The sequence below is a fragment of the Polyodon spathula genome, chromosome 23 (assembly GCF_017654505.1).
Source record: "Polyodon spathula isolate WHYD16114869_AA chromosome 23, ASM1765450v1, whole genome shotgun sequence".
NCBI classification, from domain to species: Eukaryota; Metazoa; Chordata; class Actinopteri; order Acipenseriformes; family Polyodontidae; genus Polyodon; species Polyodon spathula.
Window position 1 is genome coordinate 228,702 of NC_054556.1, and position 16,821 is coordinate 245,522.

The 16,821-nt window shown below is 53.8% G+C and overlaps 1 protein-coding gene across 1 annotated transcript; it reads left to right on the top strand.

Annotated features, from left to right (window-relative positions):
• The first annotated feature begins 111 nt into the window (after window positions 1-111).
• On the top strand, window positions 112-16,468 carry slc25a20 (solute carrier family 25 member 20). Its single transcript, XM_041224257.1, has 9 exons — window positions 112-421; window positions 1,811-1,903; window positions 2,093-2,220; window positions 5,433-5,523; window positions 5,850-5,967; window positions 6,644-6,716; window positions 10,180-10,289; window positions 14,376-14,500; window positions 16,278-16,468. The coding sequence occupies exons 1-9, from the start codon at window positions 320-322 to the stop codon at window positions 16,338-16,340; spliced, it is 903 nt and encodes a 300-aa protein (XP_041080191.1). The 5' UTR covers window positions 112-319; the 3' UTR covers window positions 16,341-16,468.
• The last annotated feature ends 353 nt before the right edge of the window (window positions 16,469-16,821 follow it).

Below are 16,821 nucleotides of genomic sequence, written 5' to 3' on the forward strand. Positions count from 1 at the left end.
GTTGAGATAACAACGCTTCATAATTACTGTCCGGTACTCGTTTCAATACAGGCGTGTATGCAATCATCCGCCGCTCTATTTCCTGTTTTCAGCGCGGTCCGTGTGTGCGTGTACGTGTGCGTGTGCGTGTGTCACAGTTTAATCCGTCCGACCGCCCATCTGGGGTAAAGGTCGGTCTTCCCAAGCAAGCTGTAGGGCTCATTTTCGGAGGTGACGCTGACTCGCTCAGGGGCTGGACTTTCACTCGCCTCCGCTGGAAATACATGTCGTTTCTAACATTTAATTAATTCGCTTAAACTCTCGTGTGTTCGTAAAACAGATGTCGAAGCAACAGCAGATCAGCCCGCTGAAGAATTTCTTCGCGGGCGGGTTCGGGGGAGTGTGCCTGGTGTTCACCGGACACCCCCTCGACACGATCAAGGTAAGAATAAATAGTAACGATTACAGATGCAAAGATGCATCAAAGTTATTGAGCTGCTCTCTTCACAGCTGCTGTTCACAAAACGCATGCATAGCCGGAGCGTGAACAAACTGACGCGAACTCGGATTCAGCTGTGAGGGTTCAAGCTCGCTGGCTTTATACGTGGTGTGTGTGTGTGTGTGTGTGTGTGTGTGTATATGTGTGTGTGTGTGTGTGTATATATATAATGGGTGTGCTATATAAACACGTACTGTAGGTAACTATATATTAATAATGTGTGTGTGTGTGTGTGTGTATATATATGTGTGCGTGTGTGTGGTGTGTATATATATATGTATCATACAATGTGTGTGTGTGTGTATATATATAATGTGTGTGTGTGTGTGTGTATATATATAATGGTGTGAACCCACACAAACCATGTGGTATGTATGATACCACACACCATACACATATATGTGTGTGGATTGTGTGTGTGTATATATATAATGTGTGTGTGTGTGTGTGTGTGTGTGTGTGTGTAAGAATGTGTTGTGTGTGTATATGTGTGTGTGTGTGTGTGTGTGTGTATGTATTGTGTGTGGTGTCGAGTATATATATATGTGTGTGTGTGTGTGTGTGTATATATATATAATGTGTGTGTGTGTGTGTATGTATATATATATGTGTGTGTGTGTGTGTGTGTGTGTGTGTATATATATAATGTGTGTGTGTGTGTGTGTATAATATCCCTAATGCGTGTGGTGTGTGTAAGTGTAATATATATACGCATGCCAACACACTGTGTATATTATTATAATGCGGTGTGTGTGTGTGTATTATGTGTGTGTGTGTGTATATAATGTGTGTGCGCACGATTGCAACAGCACAGCGTTAAGTGGCAGGGTTAGGGTCGTGGTTTAGTGGAGTTAGCGCTGTCACATTGACAGTACTGTTTTATAGTAACAACTCCTGACTGAGGGAGTTCAGTGCAGCCCTGGAAACATGCACACCACTTCTGTTATGTGTCAAGTTATGTTTTCTCTGCTAAATATATTCTCTGAGCGACCTTTCACCCAGTTACACTCCACGGAGTCACGTGCAGGTACAGAATAACGGGAGGGGCATTAGCAAGGTCAAGACTGAACAAAACATGAAGCCCTGCTGGTGTATTAATACAGCACAGCACAGCCCCTCTCCTCCTTGATTCTTACTCGGGATGGAAGTAACACCCCATTGCATAGCGGTTTGATCCATTCCTGGTTTTACTCTGAGTTTAATAAGACGCACCTGAGCTTGCTACCTGTACACTGTGGCTAGTGAAGCTGGTAGTAAACCCTGGAATGGGTAACCCTGCTATGCAATAGGAGTCTGATTCCCATCCCTGTGCCCCTGCCCCTCTCTCCCCAGGTGCGCTTGCAGACACAGCCCAAGCCGGCCCCAGGACAGCCTCTCCTCTACTCGGGGACTTTCGACTGCTTCAAGAAGACCTTGATCAAGGAGGTGAGGAGCAGAAAGGGGAAGAGAGCAGAAGAATAAAACAAGATCTTCCAAGGAGCTGCTTGATCTCAAAGCTTTGTCAAGTCGGGTCTTTGTGGTTCAGCATCAGCTGCATGGCTAGGTAACCCGTTCCCATCCCTCGGCACTGTCTCTGTGTCTGTCTCTCACCCCCTGTCTCTGCTCTCTCCCCAGGGTGTGAGTGGTCTGTACAGGGGCATGGTGGCCCCCATCATCGGGGTCACCCCAATGTTCGCTGTGTGTTTCTTCGGGTTCGGACTCGGCAAGAAGCTGCAACAGAGAAGCCCCGACGATGTGCTGTCGTGAGTACCCCAGTACTGTGTGTGTGTGAGGACCCCAGTACTGTGTGTGTGTGAGGACCCCAGTACTGTGTGTGTTTGTGAGGACCCCAGTGTGTGTGTGTGAGGACCCCAATACTGTGTGTGTGTGTGAGGACCCCAGTACTGTGTGTGTGTGTGAGGACCCCAGTACTGTGTGTGTGTGTGAGGACCCCAGTACTGTGTGTGTGTGTACTGTGTGTCTGTGTGAGGACCCCAGTACTGTGTGTGTCTGTGTGAGGACCCCAGTACTGTGTGTGTGTGTGAGGACCCCATTACTGTGTGTGTGTGAGGACCCCAATACTGTGTGTGTTTGTGAGGACCCCAATACTGTGTGTGTTTGTGAGGACCCCAATACTGTGTGTGTTGAGGACCCCAATGTGAGGACCCCAATACTGTGTGTGTTTGTGAGGACCCCAATACTGTGTGTGTGTGAGGACCCCAGTGTGTGTGTGTGAGGACCCCAGTACTGTGTGTGTGTGTGTGAGGACCCCAGTACTGTGTGTGTGTGTGTGAGGACCCCAGTACTGTGTGTGTGTGTGTGTGTGAGGACCCCAGTGTGAGGACCCCAGTACTGTGTGTGTGTGTGAGGACCCCAGTACTGTGTGTGTGTGTGTGAGGACCCCAGTACTGTGTGTGTGTGTGTGAGGACCCCAGTACTGTGTGTGTGTGTGTGTGAGGACCCCAGTACTGTGTGTGTGTACTGTGTGTGTGTGTGTGAGGACCCCAGTACTGTGTGTGTGTGAGGACCCCAGTACTGTGTGTGTGTGAGGACCCCAGTACTGTGTGTGTGTGTGTGTAGGACCCCAGTACTGTGTGTGTGTGTGTGGAGGACCCCAGTACTGTGTGTGTGTGAGGACCCCAGTACTGTGTGTGTGTGTGTGTGTGACCCCAGTACTGTGTGTGTCTGTGTGAGGACCCCAGTACTGTGTGTGTTTGTGAGGACCCCAATACTGTGTGTGTGTTGTGAGGACCCCAATACTGTGTGTGTGTGTGTGAGTACCCCAATACTGTGGACCCCAATACTGTGTGTGTGTGTGTGAGGACCCCAGTACTGTGTGTGTGTGTGTGAGGACCCCAGTACTGTGTGTGTGTGTGAGGACCCCAATACTGTGTGTGTGTGTGAGGACCCCAGTACTGTGTGTGTGTGTGAGGACCCCAATACTGTGTGTGTGTGGACCCCAATACTGTGTGTGTGTGAGGACCCCAATACTGTGTGTGTGTGTGTGAGGACCCCAGTACTGTGTGTGTGTGTGAGGACCCCAGTACTGTGTGTGTGTGAGGACCCCAGTACTGTGTGTGTGTGAGGACCCCAGTACTGTGTGTGTCTGTGTGAGGACCCCAATACTGTGTGTGTGTGTGGACCCCAATATTGTGTGTATGTGTGAGGACCCCAATACTGTGTGTGTGTGGGACCCCAATACTGTGTGTGTCTGGTGTGAGGACCCCAGTACTGTGTGTGTGTGAGTACCCCAGTGTGTGTGAGGACCCCAGTACTGTGTGTGTTGTGTGAGGACCCCAGTACTGTGTGTGTGTGTGTGAGACCCCAGTACTGTGTGTGTGTGTGAGGACCCCAGTACTGTGTGTGTGTGTGAGGACCCCAGTACTGTGTGTGTGTGTGAGGACCCCAGTACTGTGTGTGTGTGTGAGGACCCCAGTACTGTGTGTGAGGACCCCAGTACTGTGTGTGTGTGGACCCCAGTACTGTGTGTGTGTGTGTGTGTGGACCCCAGTACTGTGTGTGTGTGTGTGAGGACCCCAGTACTGTGTGTGTGTGAGGACCCCAGTACTGTGTGTGTGTGTGAGGACCCCAGTACTGTGTGTGTGTGAGGACCCCAGTACTGTGTGTGTTTGTGAGGACCCCAGTACTGTGTGTGTGTGTGAGGACCCCAGTACTGTGTGTGTGTGAGGACCCCAGTACTGTGTGTGTTTGTGAGGACCCCAGTACTGTGTGTGTTTGTGAGGACCCCAGTACTGTGTGTGTTTGTGAGGACCCCAATACTGTGTGTGTTTGTGAGGACCCCAATACTGTGTGTGTTTGTGAGGACCCCAATACTGTGTGTGTTTGTGAGGACCCCAATACTGTGTGTGTGTGAGGACCCCAGTACTGTGTGTGTGAGGACCCCAATACTGTGTGTGTGTGTGTGAGGACCCCAGTACTGTGTGTGTGTGTGAGGACCCCAATACTGTGTGTGTGTGGTGTGCCAACCCACCTACTGTGTGCGTTGTCTGTGGACACCCACAGTACCATGGGGGTGGTGAGGACCCCCACACTACCCTGGGGTAATGAGGACCAACTACTGGTGGTGTATGACAAACAAAACACGTGTCTGGAGTGTTGAGGACCCCAACAGTGTGTGTGTGTGTGCGAGGACAAGTGGGGCGTGTGTGTTTGCGTGTCCATGGACCCCGATGACACCAATACTGGGTGTGTGTGTGAGGCCCCCAGTGACTGTGTGTGTGAGGACCAAAGGTACTGTGGTCCACGGTTGCAGGAACCCACACGGTACGGTGGACCCCAATACGTGTGTGTGTGTGAGGACCCCAATACTGTGTGTGTGTGAGGACCCCAGTACTGTGTGTGTGTGTGAGGACCCCAGTACTGTGTGTGTGTGAGGACCCCAGTACTGTGTGTGTGTGAGGACCCCAGTACTGTGTGTGTGTGTGAGGACCCCAGTACTGTGTGTGTGTGTGAGGACCCCAATACTGTGTGTGTGTGAGGACCCCAATACTGTGTGTGTGTGTGAGGACCCCAGTACTGTGTGTGTGTGAGGACCCCAGTACTGTGTGTGTGTGTGAGGACCCCAGTACTGTGTGTGTGTGAGGACCCCAGTACTGTGTGTGTGTGAGGACCCCAATACTGTGTGTGTGGACCCCAATACTGTGTGTGTGTGTGAGGACCCCAATACTGTGTGTGGACCCCAATACTGTGTGTGTGTGTGAGGACCCCAATACTGTGTGTGTGGACCCCAATACTGTGTGTGTGTGAGGACCCCAATACTGTGTGTATGAGGACCCCAATACTGTGTTTGTGTGTGTGGACCCCAGCACTGATGTCTGTGTGGGTGTGTACCCCCTGTATTGCTCTCCGTGTGAATGTCTGTACCCCAGTACTGCTGTGTGTGAATATAGCAGGTGTGTTCCCAGCTGTGACCCATCTCTCTCTCTGTTTCTCTCTCTCTCTCTCTCTCTCTCAGGTACCCTCAGTTGTTCGCAGCGGGGATGCTGTCCGGTGTTTTCACGACAGTCATCATGGCTCCGGGCGAGCGAATCAAGTGCCTCTTGCAGGTAGAGGAGAAGAACAGCACACTCCATCTCCTGATGGTTTCAATTGAGGACTGTGTGTGTGTGTGTGTGAGTGTTGAAGTGTGTGTGTGTGTGTGAGTGTGAGAGTGAGTACAGCACTGTGTGAGTGAGAGAGTGAGTACAGCACTGTGTGAGTGAGAGAGTGAGTACAGCACTGTGAGAGAGTGAGTACAGCACTGAGTGAGAAAGTGAGTACAGCACTGTGAGAGTGAGAGAGTGAGTACAGCACTGTGAGAGTGAGTATAGCACTGTGAGAGTGAGAGAGCGCACAGCTCAGTTCTGTGTAACCCTCTCCCTGCCTGTCTCAGATCCAGGCTGCGTCGGGAGAGGTGAAGTACACCGGCCCCATGGACTGTGTGAAGCAGCTCTACAGAGAGTCTGGAGTGAGAGGGATCTACAAGGGCACAGTGCTGACTCTCATGAGAGGTAGGACTGTACACACACACACACACACACACACACACACACACACACACACACACACACACACACAGTGCTGACTGTCATGAGAGGTAATCACACACACACACACACACACACTCACACACACACACACATACACTCACTCACTGGTTTCAGTATTCTGAATCCTGCATCATTGTGTTTGGAATTTGGACCATTTACACTCTCACAAATACTGTATGAAACACTGACTCCTCTCCCCTCACTCCTCACTCCTCACTCTCCTCTCTCCTCACTCCTTTCCTCTCTCTTTATTCGTCTCTTGTCTCTCTCTCCTCTCTCCTTTCCTCTCTTTACTCCTCACTCATCTCTCTCCTCCCTCCTCACTCCTCTTCTCTCTCCTTTCCTCTCTCTTTACTCCTCACTCATCTCTCTCCTCTTTCCTCACTCCTCTCTCCTTTCTTCTCTTTACTCCTCACTTGTCTCTCTCCTCCCTCCTCACTCCTCTCCTCTCTCCTTTCCTCTCTCTTTACTCGTCTCTCGTCTCTCCTCTCTCCTTTCCTCTCTCTTTACTCCTCTTACGTCTCTCTCCTCTCCTTTCCTGTCTCTTTACTCCTCTCACGTCTCTCTCCTCTATCCTTTCCTCTCTCTTTACTCCTCTCTCGTCTCTCTCTCTCTTTACTCCTCTCTCCTCTCTCAGACGTGCCGGCCAGTGGGATGTACTTCATGACGTACACGTGGCTCAAGGACATCCTCACCCCTGAGGGCAAGAGGTCAGTGTCCCGTCCCCGTGTGTCCATTTGTGACTGTATGAGCTCAGTGTCTGTCTGCCTGCCTGCCTCTCTGTCTGTCTGCCTGCCTGCCTGTCTCTGCCTGTGTGCCTGCCTGCCTGTCTCTGCCTGTGTGTGCCTGCCTGCCTGCCTGCCTGCCTGCCTGCCTGCTGCCTGCCTGTCTGTCTGTCTGTCTGCCTGTCTGCCTCCTGTCTGCCTGCCTGCCTGTCTCTGCCTGTGTGTCTGCCTGCCTGCCTGTGCCTGTCTGTCTGTCTGTCTGCCTGCCTGCCTGTCTCTGAGGATCTGGTGCCTGTCTGACTGTCTCTGCTCAGCACAGTGTGGTCAGAGACTGCTGCAGACGTGTCTGGTCTGTGTGTCCGATAGGACTGCCTACAGCGTCTGTCTGATCAGATGAAGCTGTCTGGACATACAATCAGGTGCTGTCTCGGAGCCCTGAGATCAGTGTGCATGCCTGTCTGCCTGTGTGCCTGCCTGCCTGCCTGTCTGTGTGCCTGCCTGTCTGTCTGTCTGTCTGTGCCTGTCTGTCTGCCTCCTGTCTGTCTGTCTGCCTGTCTGTCTGCCTGCCTGTCTGTGTGTCTGTGCTGCAAGCTGATCTGCCTGCCCCATGCCTGTATCTGTATATCAGAGACATGAGCTCTGGTCTGTCTGAGTCTACACAGTCTGCTGATCTGTATCTCAGCCCAGTGAGCTCATGTGTCTGTCTGTCTGTCCTGTGTGCCTGTGTGCAAGTATCTGCTCAGATCCTGCCTGTTACGCCTGTCTGTATGTGCCTCGTGTGCAGCCTGCTCACGCTTCCCCTACTGTCTGTCTGTCTGTGTGTCTGTGTGTGCAAGCGCTCGATCTCGCTGACCCCAGTCTCTGTATCTCAGCCCCAGTGAGCTCAGTGTCTGTCTGTCTGTCTGTCTGTGTGTCTGTGTGCAAGCGCTCGATCTCGCTGACCCCAGTCTCTGTATCTCAGCCCCAGTGAGCTCAGTGTCTGTCTGTCTGTCTGTGTGTCTGTGTGTCTGTGTGCAAGCGCTCGATCTCGCTGACCCCAGTCTCTGTATCTCAGCCCCAGTGAGCTCAGTGTCTGTCTGTGTGTCTGTGTGTCTGTGTGCAAGCGCTCGATCTCGCTGACCCCAGTCTCTGTATCTCAGCCCCAGTGAGCTCAGTGTCTGTCTGTGTCTGTCTCTGTGTGTCTGTGCTTGGGATCGATCGTCGCTCGCTTTTGGGTCTTGCGCTCGACCCCAGTCTCTGTATCTCAGCCCCAGTGAGCTCCTGTCAGTGTGCAATCGCTAGAGCTCAGCGACCCCTAGTGATCCGGGTCTCAGCCCAGTAGAGTCCAGTCGGGTGTCTCAGTGTCTGTGTGCTACGAACCGCATGTATGTCTGTGTGTCTGTGTGCAAGCGCTCGATCTCGCTGACCCCAGTCTCTGTATCTCAGCCCCAGTGAGCTCAGTGTCTGTCTGTCTGTCTGTGTGTCTGTGTGCAAGCGCTCGATCTCGCTGACCCCAGTCTCTGTATCTCAGCCCCAGTGAGCTCAGTGTCTGTCTGTCTGTCTGTGTGTCTGTGTGCAAGCGCTCGATCTCGCTGACCCCAGTCTCTGTATCTCAGCCCCAGTGAGCTCAGTGTCTGTCTGTCTGTCTGTGTGTCTGTGTGCAAGCGCTCGATCTCGCTGACCCCAGTCTCTGTATCTCAGCCCCAGTGAGCTCAGTGTCTGTCTGTCTGTCTGTCTGTGTGTCTGTGTGCAAGCGCTCGATCTCGCTGACCCCAGTCTCTGTATCTCAGCCCCAGTGAGCTCAGTGTCTGTCTGTCTGTCTGTGTGTCTGTGTGCAAGCGCTCGATCTCGCTGACCCCAGTCTCTGTATCTCAGCCCCAGTGAGCTCAGTGTCTGTCTGTCTGTCTGTGTGTCTGTGTGCAAGCGCTCGATCTCGCTGACCCCAGTCTCTGTATCTCAGCCCCAGTGAGCTCAGTGTCTGTCTGTCTGTCTGTGTGTCTGTGTGCAAGCGCTCGATCTCGCTGACCCCAGTCTCTGTATCTCAGCCCCAGTGAGCTCAGTGTCTGTCTGTCTGTCTGTGTGTCTGTGTGCAAGCGCTCGATCTCGCTGACCCCAGTCTCTGTATCTCAGCCCCAGTGAGCTCAGTGTCTGTCTGTCTGTCTGTGTGTCTGTGTGCAAGCGCTCGATCTCGCTGACCCCAGTCTCTGTATCTCAGCCCCAGTGAGCTCAGTGTCTGTCTGTCTGTCTGTGTGTCTGTGTGCAAGCGCTCGATCTCGCTGACCCCAGTCTCTGTATCTCAGCCCCAGTGAGCTCAGTCTGTCTGTCTGTGTGTCTGTGTGTCTGTGTGCAAGCGCTCGATCTCGCTGACCCCAGTCTCTGTATCTCAGCCCCAGTGAGCTCAGTGTCTGTCTGTCTGTCTGTGTGTCTGTGTGCAAGCGCTCGATCTCGCTGACCCCAGTCTCTGTATCTCAGCCCCAGTGAGCTCAGTGTCTGTCTGTCTGTCTGTGTGTCTGTGTTCGTCTCTGTATTGAGCGACCCCAGTGAGCTCAGTGTCTGGTCTGTCTGTCTGTGTGTCTGTGTGCAAGCGCTCGATCTCGCTGACCCCAGTCTCTGTATCTCAGCCCCAGTGAGCTCAGTGTCTGTCTGTCTGTCTGTGTGTCTGTGTGCAAGCGCTCGATCTCGCTGACCCCAGTCTCTGTATCTCAGCCCCAGTGAGCTCAGTGTCTGTCTGTCTGTCTGTGTGTCTGTGTGCAAGCGCTCGATCTCGCTGACCCCAGTCTCTGTATCTCAGCCCCAGTGAGCTCAGTGTCTGTCTGTCTGTCTGTGTGTCTGTGTGTCGCGTGCAGAGCGCTCGATTCTCGCTGACCCCAGTCTCTGTATCTCAGCCCCAGTGAGATCAGTGTCTGTCTGTCAGTCTGTTGTGTCTGTGTGCAAGCGCTCGATCTCGCTGACCCATCTCGTACTCAGCCCAAGTGAGCTCAGTGTCCACCGGTCTGTCTGTGTGTCTGTGTGCAACGCGCTCGATCTCGCTGACCCCAGTCTCTGAGCCCCAGCACCCAGTGAGGGGTCTGTCTGTGTGTCTGTGTGTCTGTGTGCAAGCGCTCGATCTGACCCCAGTCTCTGTATCTCAGCCCCAGTGAGCTCAGTGTCTGTCTGTCTGTGTGTGTCTGTGTGCAAGCGCTCGATCTCGCTGACCCCAGTCTCTGTATCTCAGCCCCAGTGAGCTCAGTGTCTGTCTGTCTGTCTGTGTGTCTGTGTGCAAGCGCTCGATCTCGCTGACCCCAGTCTCTGTATCTCAGCCCCAGTGAGCTCAGTGTCTGTCTGTCTGTCTGTGTGTCTGTGTGCAAGCGCTCGATCTCGCTGACCCCAGTCTCTGTATCTCAGCCCCAGTGAGCTCAGTGTCTGTCTGTCTGTCTGTGTGTCTGTGTGCAAGCGCTCGATCTCGCTGACCCCAGTCTCTGTATCTCAGCCCCAGTGAGCTCAGTGTTCCCAGTGTCCTGTTTGCTGGTGGCATGGCCGGCATCTTCAACTGGGCAGTGGCCATCCCTCCTGACGTGCTGAAGAGCAGGTTCCAGACAGGTGAGAGAGCGCCACCGGCAGGGAGGGCAGGGTACTGCATTGTGCTGGCTAGGGTTGGAGAAAAATGTAAGATTCATTTTAGGAGACATTTGCAGAGAGCTGTCAGAATGAAGGGCGTCGGGTACACCTGCGTGTAACTATTAACCTTCCCTTACTGGAGGTGCGTCTGAACAATTCAGCCCTGGCAGAGACTGCTGACTGCTTTCCCAATTCAACCCTGGCAGAGACTGCTGACTGCTTTCCCAATTCAGCCCTGGCAGAGACTGCTGACTGCTTTCCCAATTCAGCCCTGGCAGAGACTGCTGACTGCTTTCCCAATTCAGCCCTGGCAGAGACTGCTGACTGCTTTCCCAATTCAGCCCTGGCAGAGACTGCTGACTGCTTTCCCAATTCAGCCCTGGCACAGACTGTGCTGACTGCTTTCCCAATTCAACCCTGGCAGAGACTGCTGACTGCTTTCCCAATTCAGCCCTGGCAGAGACTGCTGACTGCTTTCCCAATTCAGCCCTGGCAGAGACTGCTGACTGCTTTCCCAATTCAGCCCTGGCAGAGACTGCTGACTGCTTTCCCAATTCAACCCTGGCAGAGACTGCTGACTGCTTTCCCAATTCAGCCCTGGCAGAGACTGCTGACTGCTTTCCCAATTCAGCCCTGGCAGAGACTGCTGACTGCTTTCCCAATTCAGCCCTGGCACAGACTGCTGACTGCTTTCCCAATTCAGCCCTGGCAGAGACTGCTGACTGCTTTCCCAATTCAGCCCTGGCAGAGACTGCTGACTGCTTTCCCAATTCAGCCCTGGCAGAGACTGCTGACTGCTTTCCCAATTCAGCCCTGGCAGAGACTGCTGACTGCTTTCCCAATTCAGCCCTGGCAGAGACTGCTGACTGCTTTCCCAATTCAGCCCTGGCAGAGACTGTGCTGACTGCTCTCCCCAATTCAACCCTGGCAGAGACTGCTGACTGCTTTCCCAATTCAGCCCTGGCAGAGACTGCTGACTGCTTTCCCAATTCAGCCCTGGCAGAGACTGTGCTGACTGCTCTCCCAATTCAACCCTGGCAGAGACTGCTGACTGCTTTCCCAATTCAGCCCTGGCAGAGACTGCTGACTGCTTTCCCAATTCAGCCCTGGCAGAGACTGCTGACTGCTTTCCCAATTCAGCCCTGGCACAGACTGTGACTGCTTTCCCAATTCAGCCCTGGCAGAGACTGTGCTGACTGCTCTCCCAATTCAGCCCTGGCACAGACTGTGCTGACTGCTCTCCCAATTCAGCCCTGGCAGAGACTGCTGACTGCTTTCCCAATTCAACCCTGGCAGAGACTGTGCTGACTGCTTTCCCAATTCAGCCCTGGCACAGACTGCTGACTGCTTTCCCAATTCAGCCCTGGCAGAGACTGCTGACTGCTTTCCCAATTCAGCCCTGGCAGAGACTGCTGACTGCTTTCCCAATTCAGCCCTGGCAGAGACTGCTGACTGCTCTCCCAATTCAGCCCTGGCAGAGACTGCTGACTGCTCTCCCAATTCAGCCCTGGCAGAGACTGCTGACTGCTCTCCCAATTCAGCCCTGGCAGAGACTGCTGACTGCTTTCCCAATTCAGCCCTGGCAGAGACTGCTGACTGCTCTCCCAATTCAGCCCTGGCAGAGACTGCTGACTGCTTTCCCAATTCAGCCCTGGCAGAGACTGCTGACTGCTTTCCCAATTCAGCCCTGGCAGAGACTGCTGACTGCTCTCCCAATTCAGCCCTGGCAGAGACTGCTGACTGCTCTCCCAATTCAGCCCTGGCAGAGACTGCTGACTGCTTTCCCAATTCAGCCCTGGCAGAGACTGCTGACTGCTTTCCCAATTCAGCCCTGGCAGAGACTGCTGACTGCTTTCCCAATTCAACCCTGGCAGAGACTGCTGACTGCTTTCCCAATTCAGCCCTGGCAGAGACTGCTGACTGCTCTCCCAATTCAGCCCTGGCAGAGACTGCTGACTGCTCTCCCAATTCAGCCCTGGCAGAGACTGCTGACTGCTTTCCCAATTCAGCCCTGGCAGAGACTGCTGACTGCTTTCCCAATTCAGCCCTGGCAGAGACTGCTGACTGCTTTCCCAATTCTGGCAGAGACTGCTGACTGCTTTCCCAATTCACCCCTGGCAGAGACTGCTGACTGCTTTCCCAATTCAACCCTGGCAGAGACTGCTGACTGCTTTCCCAATTCAGCCCTGGCAGAGACTGCTGACTGCTGCCCCAATTCAGCCCTGGCAGAGACTGCTGACTGCTTTCCCAATTCAACCCTGGCAGAGACTGCTGACTGCTTTCCCAATTCAGCCCTGGCAGAGACTGCTGACTGCTCTCCCCAATTCAACCCTGGCAGAGACTGCTGACTGCTTTCCCAATTCAGCCCTGGCAGAGACTGCTGACTGCTTTCTCCAATTCAGCCCTGGCAGAGACTGCTGACTGCTTTCCCAATTCAGCCCTGGCAGAGACTGCTGACTGCTCTCCCAATTCAGCCCTGGCAGAGACTGCTGACTGCTCTCCCAATTCAGCCCTGGCAGAGACTGCTGACTGCTCTCCCAATTCAGCCCTGGCACAGACTGTGCTGACTGCTTTCCCAATTCAGCCCTGGCACAGACTGCTGACTGCTCTCCCAATTCAGCCCTGGCAGAGACTGCTGACTGCTTTCCCAATTCAGCCCTGGCACAGACTGCTGACTGCTCTCCCAATTCAGCCCTGGCACAGACTGCTGACTGCTCTCCCAATTCAGCCCTGGCACAGACTGCTGACTGCTCTCCCAATTCAGCCCTGGCAGAGACTGCTGACTGCTTTCCCAATTCAGCCCTGGCAGAGACTGCTGACTGCTTTCCCAATTCAACCCTGGCAGAGACTGCTGACTGCTCTCCCAATTCAGCCCTGGCAGAGACTGCTGACTGCTCTCCCAATTCAGCCCTGGCAGAGACTGCTGACTGCTTTCCCAATTCAACCCTGGCAGAGACTGCTGACTGCTTTCCCAATTCAGCCCTGGCAGAGACTGCTGACTGCTCTCCCAATTCAACCCTGGCAGAGACTGCTGACTGCTTTCCCAATTCAGCCCTGGCAGAGACTGCTGACTGCTTTCCCAATTCAGCCCTGGCAGAGACTGCTGACTGCTCTCCCAATTCAGCCCTGGCAGAGACTGCTGACTGCTTTCCCAATTCAACCCTGGCAGAGACTGCTGACTGCTTTCCCAATTCAGCCCTGGCAGAGACTGCTGACTGCTTTCCCAATTCAGCCCTGGCAGAGACTGCTGACTGCTTTCCCAATTCAGCCCTGGCAGAGACTGCTGACTGCTTTCCCAATTCAGCCCTGGCAGAGACTGCTGACTGCTTTCCCAATTCAGCCCTGGCAGAGACTGCTGACTGCTCTCCCAATTCAACCCTGGCAGAGACTGCTGACTGCTTTCCCAATTCAGCCCTGGCAGAGACTGCTGACTGCTTTCCCAATTCAGCCCTGGCAGAGACTGCTGACTGCTTTCCCAATTCAGCCCTGGCACAGACTGTGCTGACTGCTCTCCCCAATTCAACCCTGGCACAGACTGTGCTGACTGCTTTCCCAATTCAGCCCTGGCACAGACTGTGCTGACTGCTCTCCCAATTCAGCCCTGGCACAGACTGTGCTGTCTGCTCTCCCCAATTCAACCCTGGCACAGACTGTGCTGACTGCTTTCCCAATTCAACCCTGGCACAGACTGTGCTGTCTGCTCTCCCCAATTCAGCCCTGGCACAGACTGTGCTGTCTGCTCTCCCCAATTCAACCCTGGCACAGACTGTGCTGTCTGCTCTCCCCAATTCAGCCCTGGCACAGACTGTGCTGACTGCTTTCCCAATTCAGCCCTGGCACAGACTGTGCTGACTGCTTTCCCCAATTCAGCCCTGGCACAGACTGTGCTGTCTGCTCTCCCCAGTTCAGCCCTGGCACAGACTGTGCTGTCTGCTCTCCCCAATTCAACCCTGGCACAGACTGTGCTGACTGCTTTCCCAGTTCAACCCTGGCACAGACTGTGCTGACTGCTTTCCCAATTCAACCCTGGCACAGACTGTGCTGACTGCTCCCCTCTTCTCTCCGCAGCTCCCGAGGGGAAGTATCCTAATGGGTTCCGGGACGTGCTCCGCGAGCTGATTCGGGAAGAGGGGATTGGCTCCTTATACAAGGGCTTCACTGCAGTCATGCTGAGAGCATTCCCTGCCAACGCTGTGAGTATATACACTGTACACTGCACACTGTACACTGCACACTATACCCTCCACACTGCACACTATACACTGCACACTATACACACTGCACACTATACACTGCACATTATACCCTCCACACTGCACACTGCACATTATATCCTCCACACCGCAACACGCTGTGATATGTGACTCGCAAGGTTTTAGGTGTGTATGCTGACACAGCACTATACACTGCACACGTGTACATTAGGGAGGTGCCACAGGCCGGCACAGTGGCGTGCGACTATTTGTTCACGTGTGACATGTCATCCACACCGTGCCACCCGTACCACTCACACTGTACATTATACCCTCCACACTGTTTGGGAGGATGTATGCACACTATACCCCGACACAGTGCCACTGTGCTTTACACGTGCACACTAGGTGCATCTGACATATGACGTGTGATATATGACGCTGTGATACTGCTCCACATGACATGACACTATACACTGTACATTATGACGGCTGACCACACTGGCTGTGATACCCTCCCACACTGGGAGGTGTGCGTGTAGCCAGATATTACACTGCACACTATACACTGCACACTGTAGCCCGCACACTGTGCACTACACACTGCACACTGCACACTGTACCCTCCACACTGCACACTGCACACTGTACCCTCCACACTGCACACTGTGCCCTACATCCTCCACACTGCACCTGACATACACCCTATGCTCCCTACACATTGTATCCTCCAGACAGGCTCCCTGTGCCCTACACTGTAGAGAGTACACCCTGCCTGCCCTGCTCTCTCTCTGCCTGCCTCTCTCTCTCTCTCTCTGGCCTGCCTGCAGGACGGTCTCTCTCTCTCTCTTTCTCTCTCTGCCTGTCTCTGCCTGCCTGCCTCTCTCTCTCTCTCTCTCCTGTCTCTGCCTGCCTGCCTGCCTCTCTCTCTTTCTCTCTCTGCCTGTCTCCCTGTCTCCTGGCCTCCTCTCTCTCTCTCTCTCTCTTTCTCTCTCTGCCTGTCTCCCTCTCTGCCTGCCTCTCTGCCTGTCTCTCTGCCTGCCATTCCTCTGACTGTGCGCCTGAGAGAAAGAGAGACTCTCTGGACAGAGAATCTCTCTATCTTTCTCTCGACGGACAAGAGCGCCTTTCTCTCTGCCTGTCTCTCTGGAGACGGACGACTCTGAGAGAAAGAAAAGAAGACGACAGACAGGAGGGACGACGGACTGCCTGCCTCTCTCTCTCTGTACCAGACGGAAGAGGAGTGCGAGACTGCCTGCCTGCCTCCCTCTCTCTCTTTCGCCCGCGCAGCGTGCCTCCCGTTCTCTCACTGTCTCTGCAGACCCCCTCGACACGCGGAGTGAGAGAGTCTCTGGTGCCCGCTGGCCAGCAGAGTGTCTGTCTCAGAAAGGAGATGCCCGCCTCTCTCTCTCTCTCTCTCTCTCTGCCTGCCTCTGTCTGTCTCTCTCTCTGTCTCTCTTCTCTCCTCTCTCTCTCTCTCCCTCAGAGAGAGACTGTTCCTGACCTGCCTCTCTCTTTCTCTCTGCCTGTCTCTCTGCCTGCCTGCCTCTCTCTCTCTTTCTCTCTCTCTCTCGGCTACGGAGTAACTGGACGAGGACAGGAAGGGCCGGACGGGACGGAGAGAGAGTTTCTCTCTCTCTCCTGTCTCTCCTGCCTCTCTCTCTCTCTCACTCTGGCTCTCTCTTTTAGACTCTGCTTGATCTCCCCTCTCTCACTCTGTCCCTGTCTCTCTCTCTCTCTCTCTCTCACACTCGGTCTCGTGCCTCTTCACCCTCAGGCGTGTTTCTTGGGGTTCGAAGTCGCCCTCAAGTTCCTGAACTGGATCGCGCCCAACATGTGAGCGGCTGGGAGCCAGTGGGATTGTGGGATGGCTGAAGAAGGACAGCACCTCGCACTTACATTGCAGATTCCTTTAAATCTTTATATATATATATAATGTGTAGACTTGTTTAAAGTTTCAAAACAGAACAGAAGTTTGCCTTAAAGTTTGCACTGTGCAGCTACTATACTGCAGAATATACATACGTGTGTGTGTGTGTGTGTGTGTGTGTATGTATGTATGTGTATGTATGTATGTATGTGTACATAACCCAACATGTTTTTTGAAATTGAAGTGCTGTAATGAAATAAGCAGAGACTAAAACTCAGGTAAAACTATATGGTGCTTCTTCACTGCACTGAATAAACGAAACTCAGCCTGCGGGAGGCTGCGCTGGGACCGGCTCGGAGGGGAGGCTGCGCTGGGACCGGCTCGGAGGGGAGGCTGCGCTGGGACCGGCTCGGGGGGGAGGCTGCGCTGGGACCGGCTCGGGGGTGGGGAG

Coding starts and splice junctions, on each gene's coding strand:
- slc25a20 (XM_041224257.1), top strand. CDS start 320: ATGTCGAAGCAACAGCAGATCAGCCCGCTGAAGAATTTCTTCGCGGGC. Junction 1,904..2,092: donor AGAAGACCTTGATCAAGGAG/GTGAGGAGCAGA, acceptor CTCTCTCCCCAG/GGTGTGAGTGGTCTGTACAG. Junction 6,717..10,179: donor CTCACCCCTGAGGGCAAGAG/GTCAGTGTCCCG, acceptor TCTGTATCTCAG/CCCCAGTGAGCTCAGTGTTC.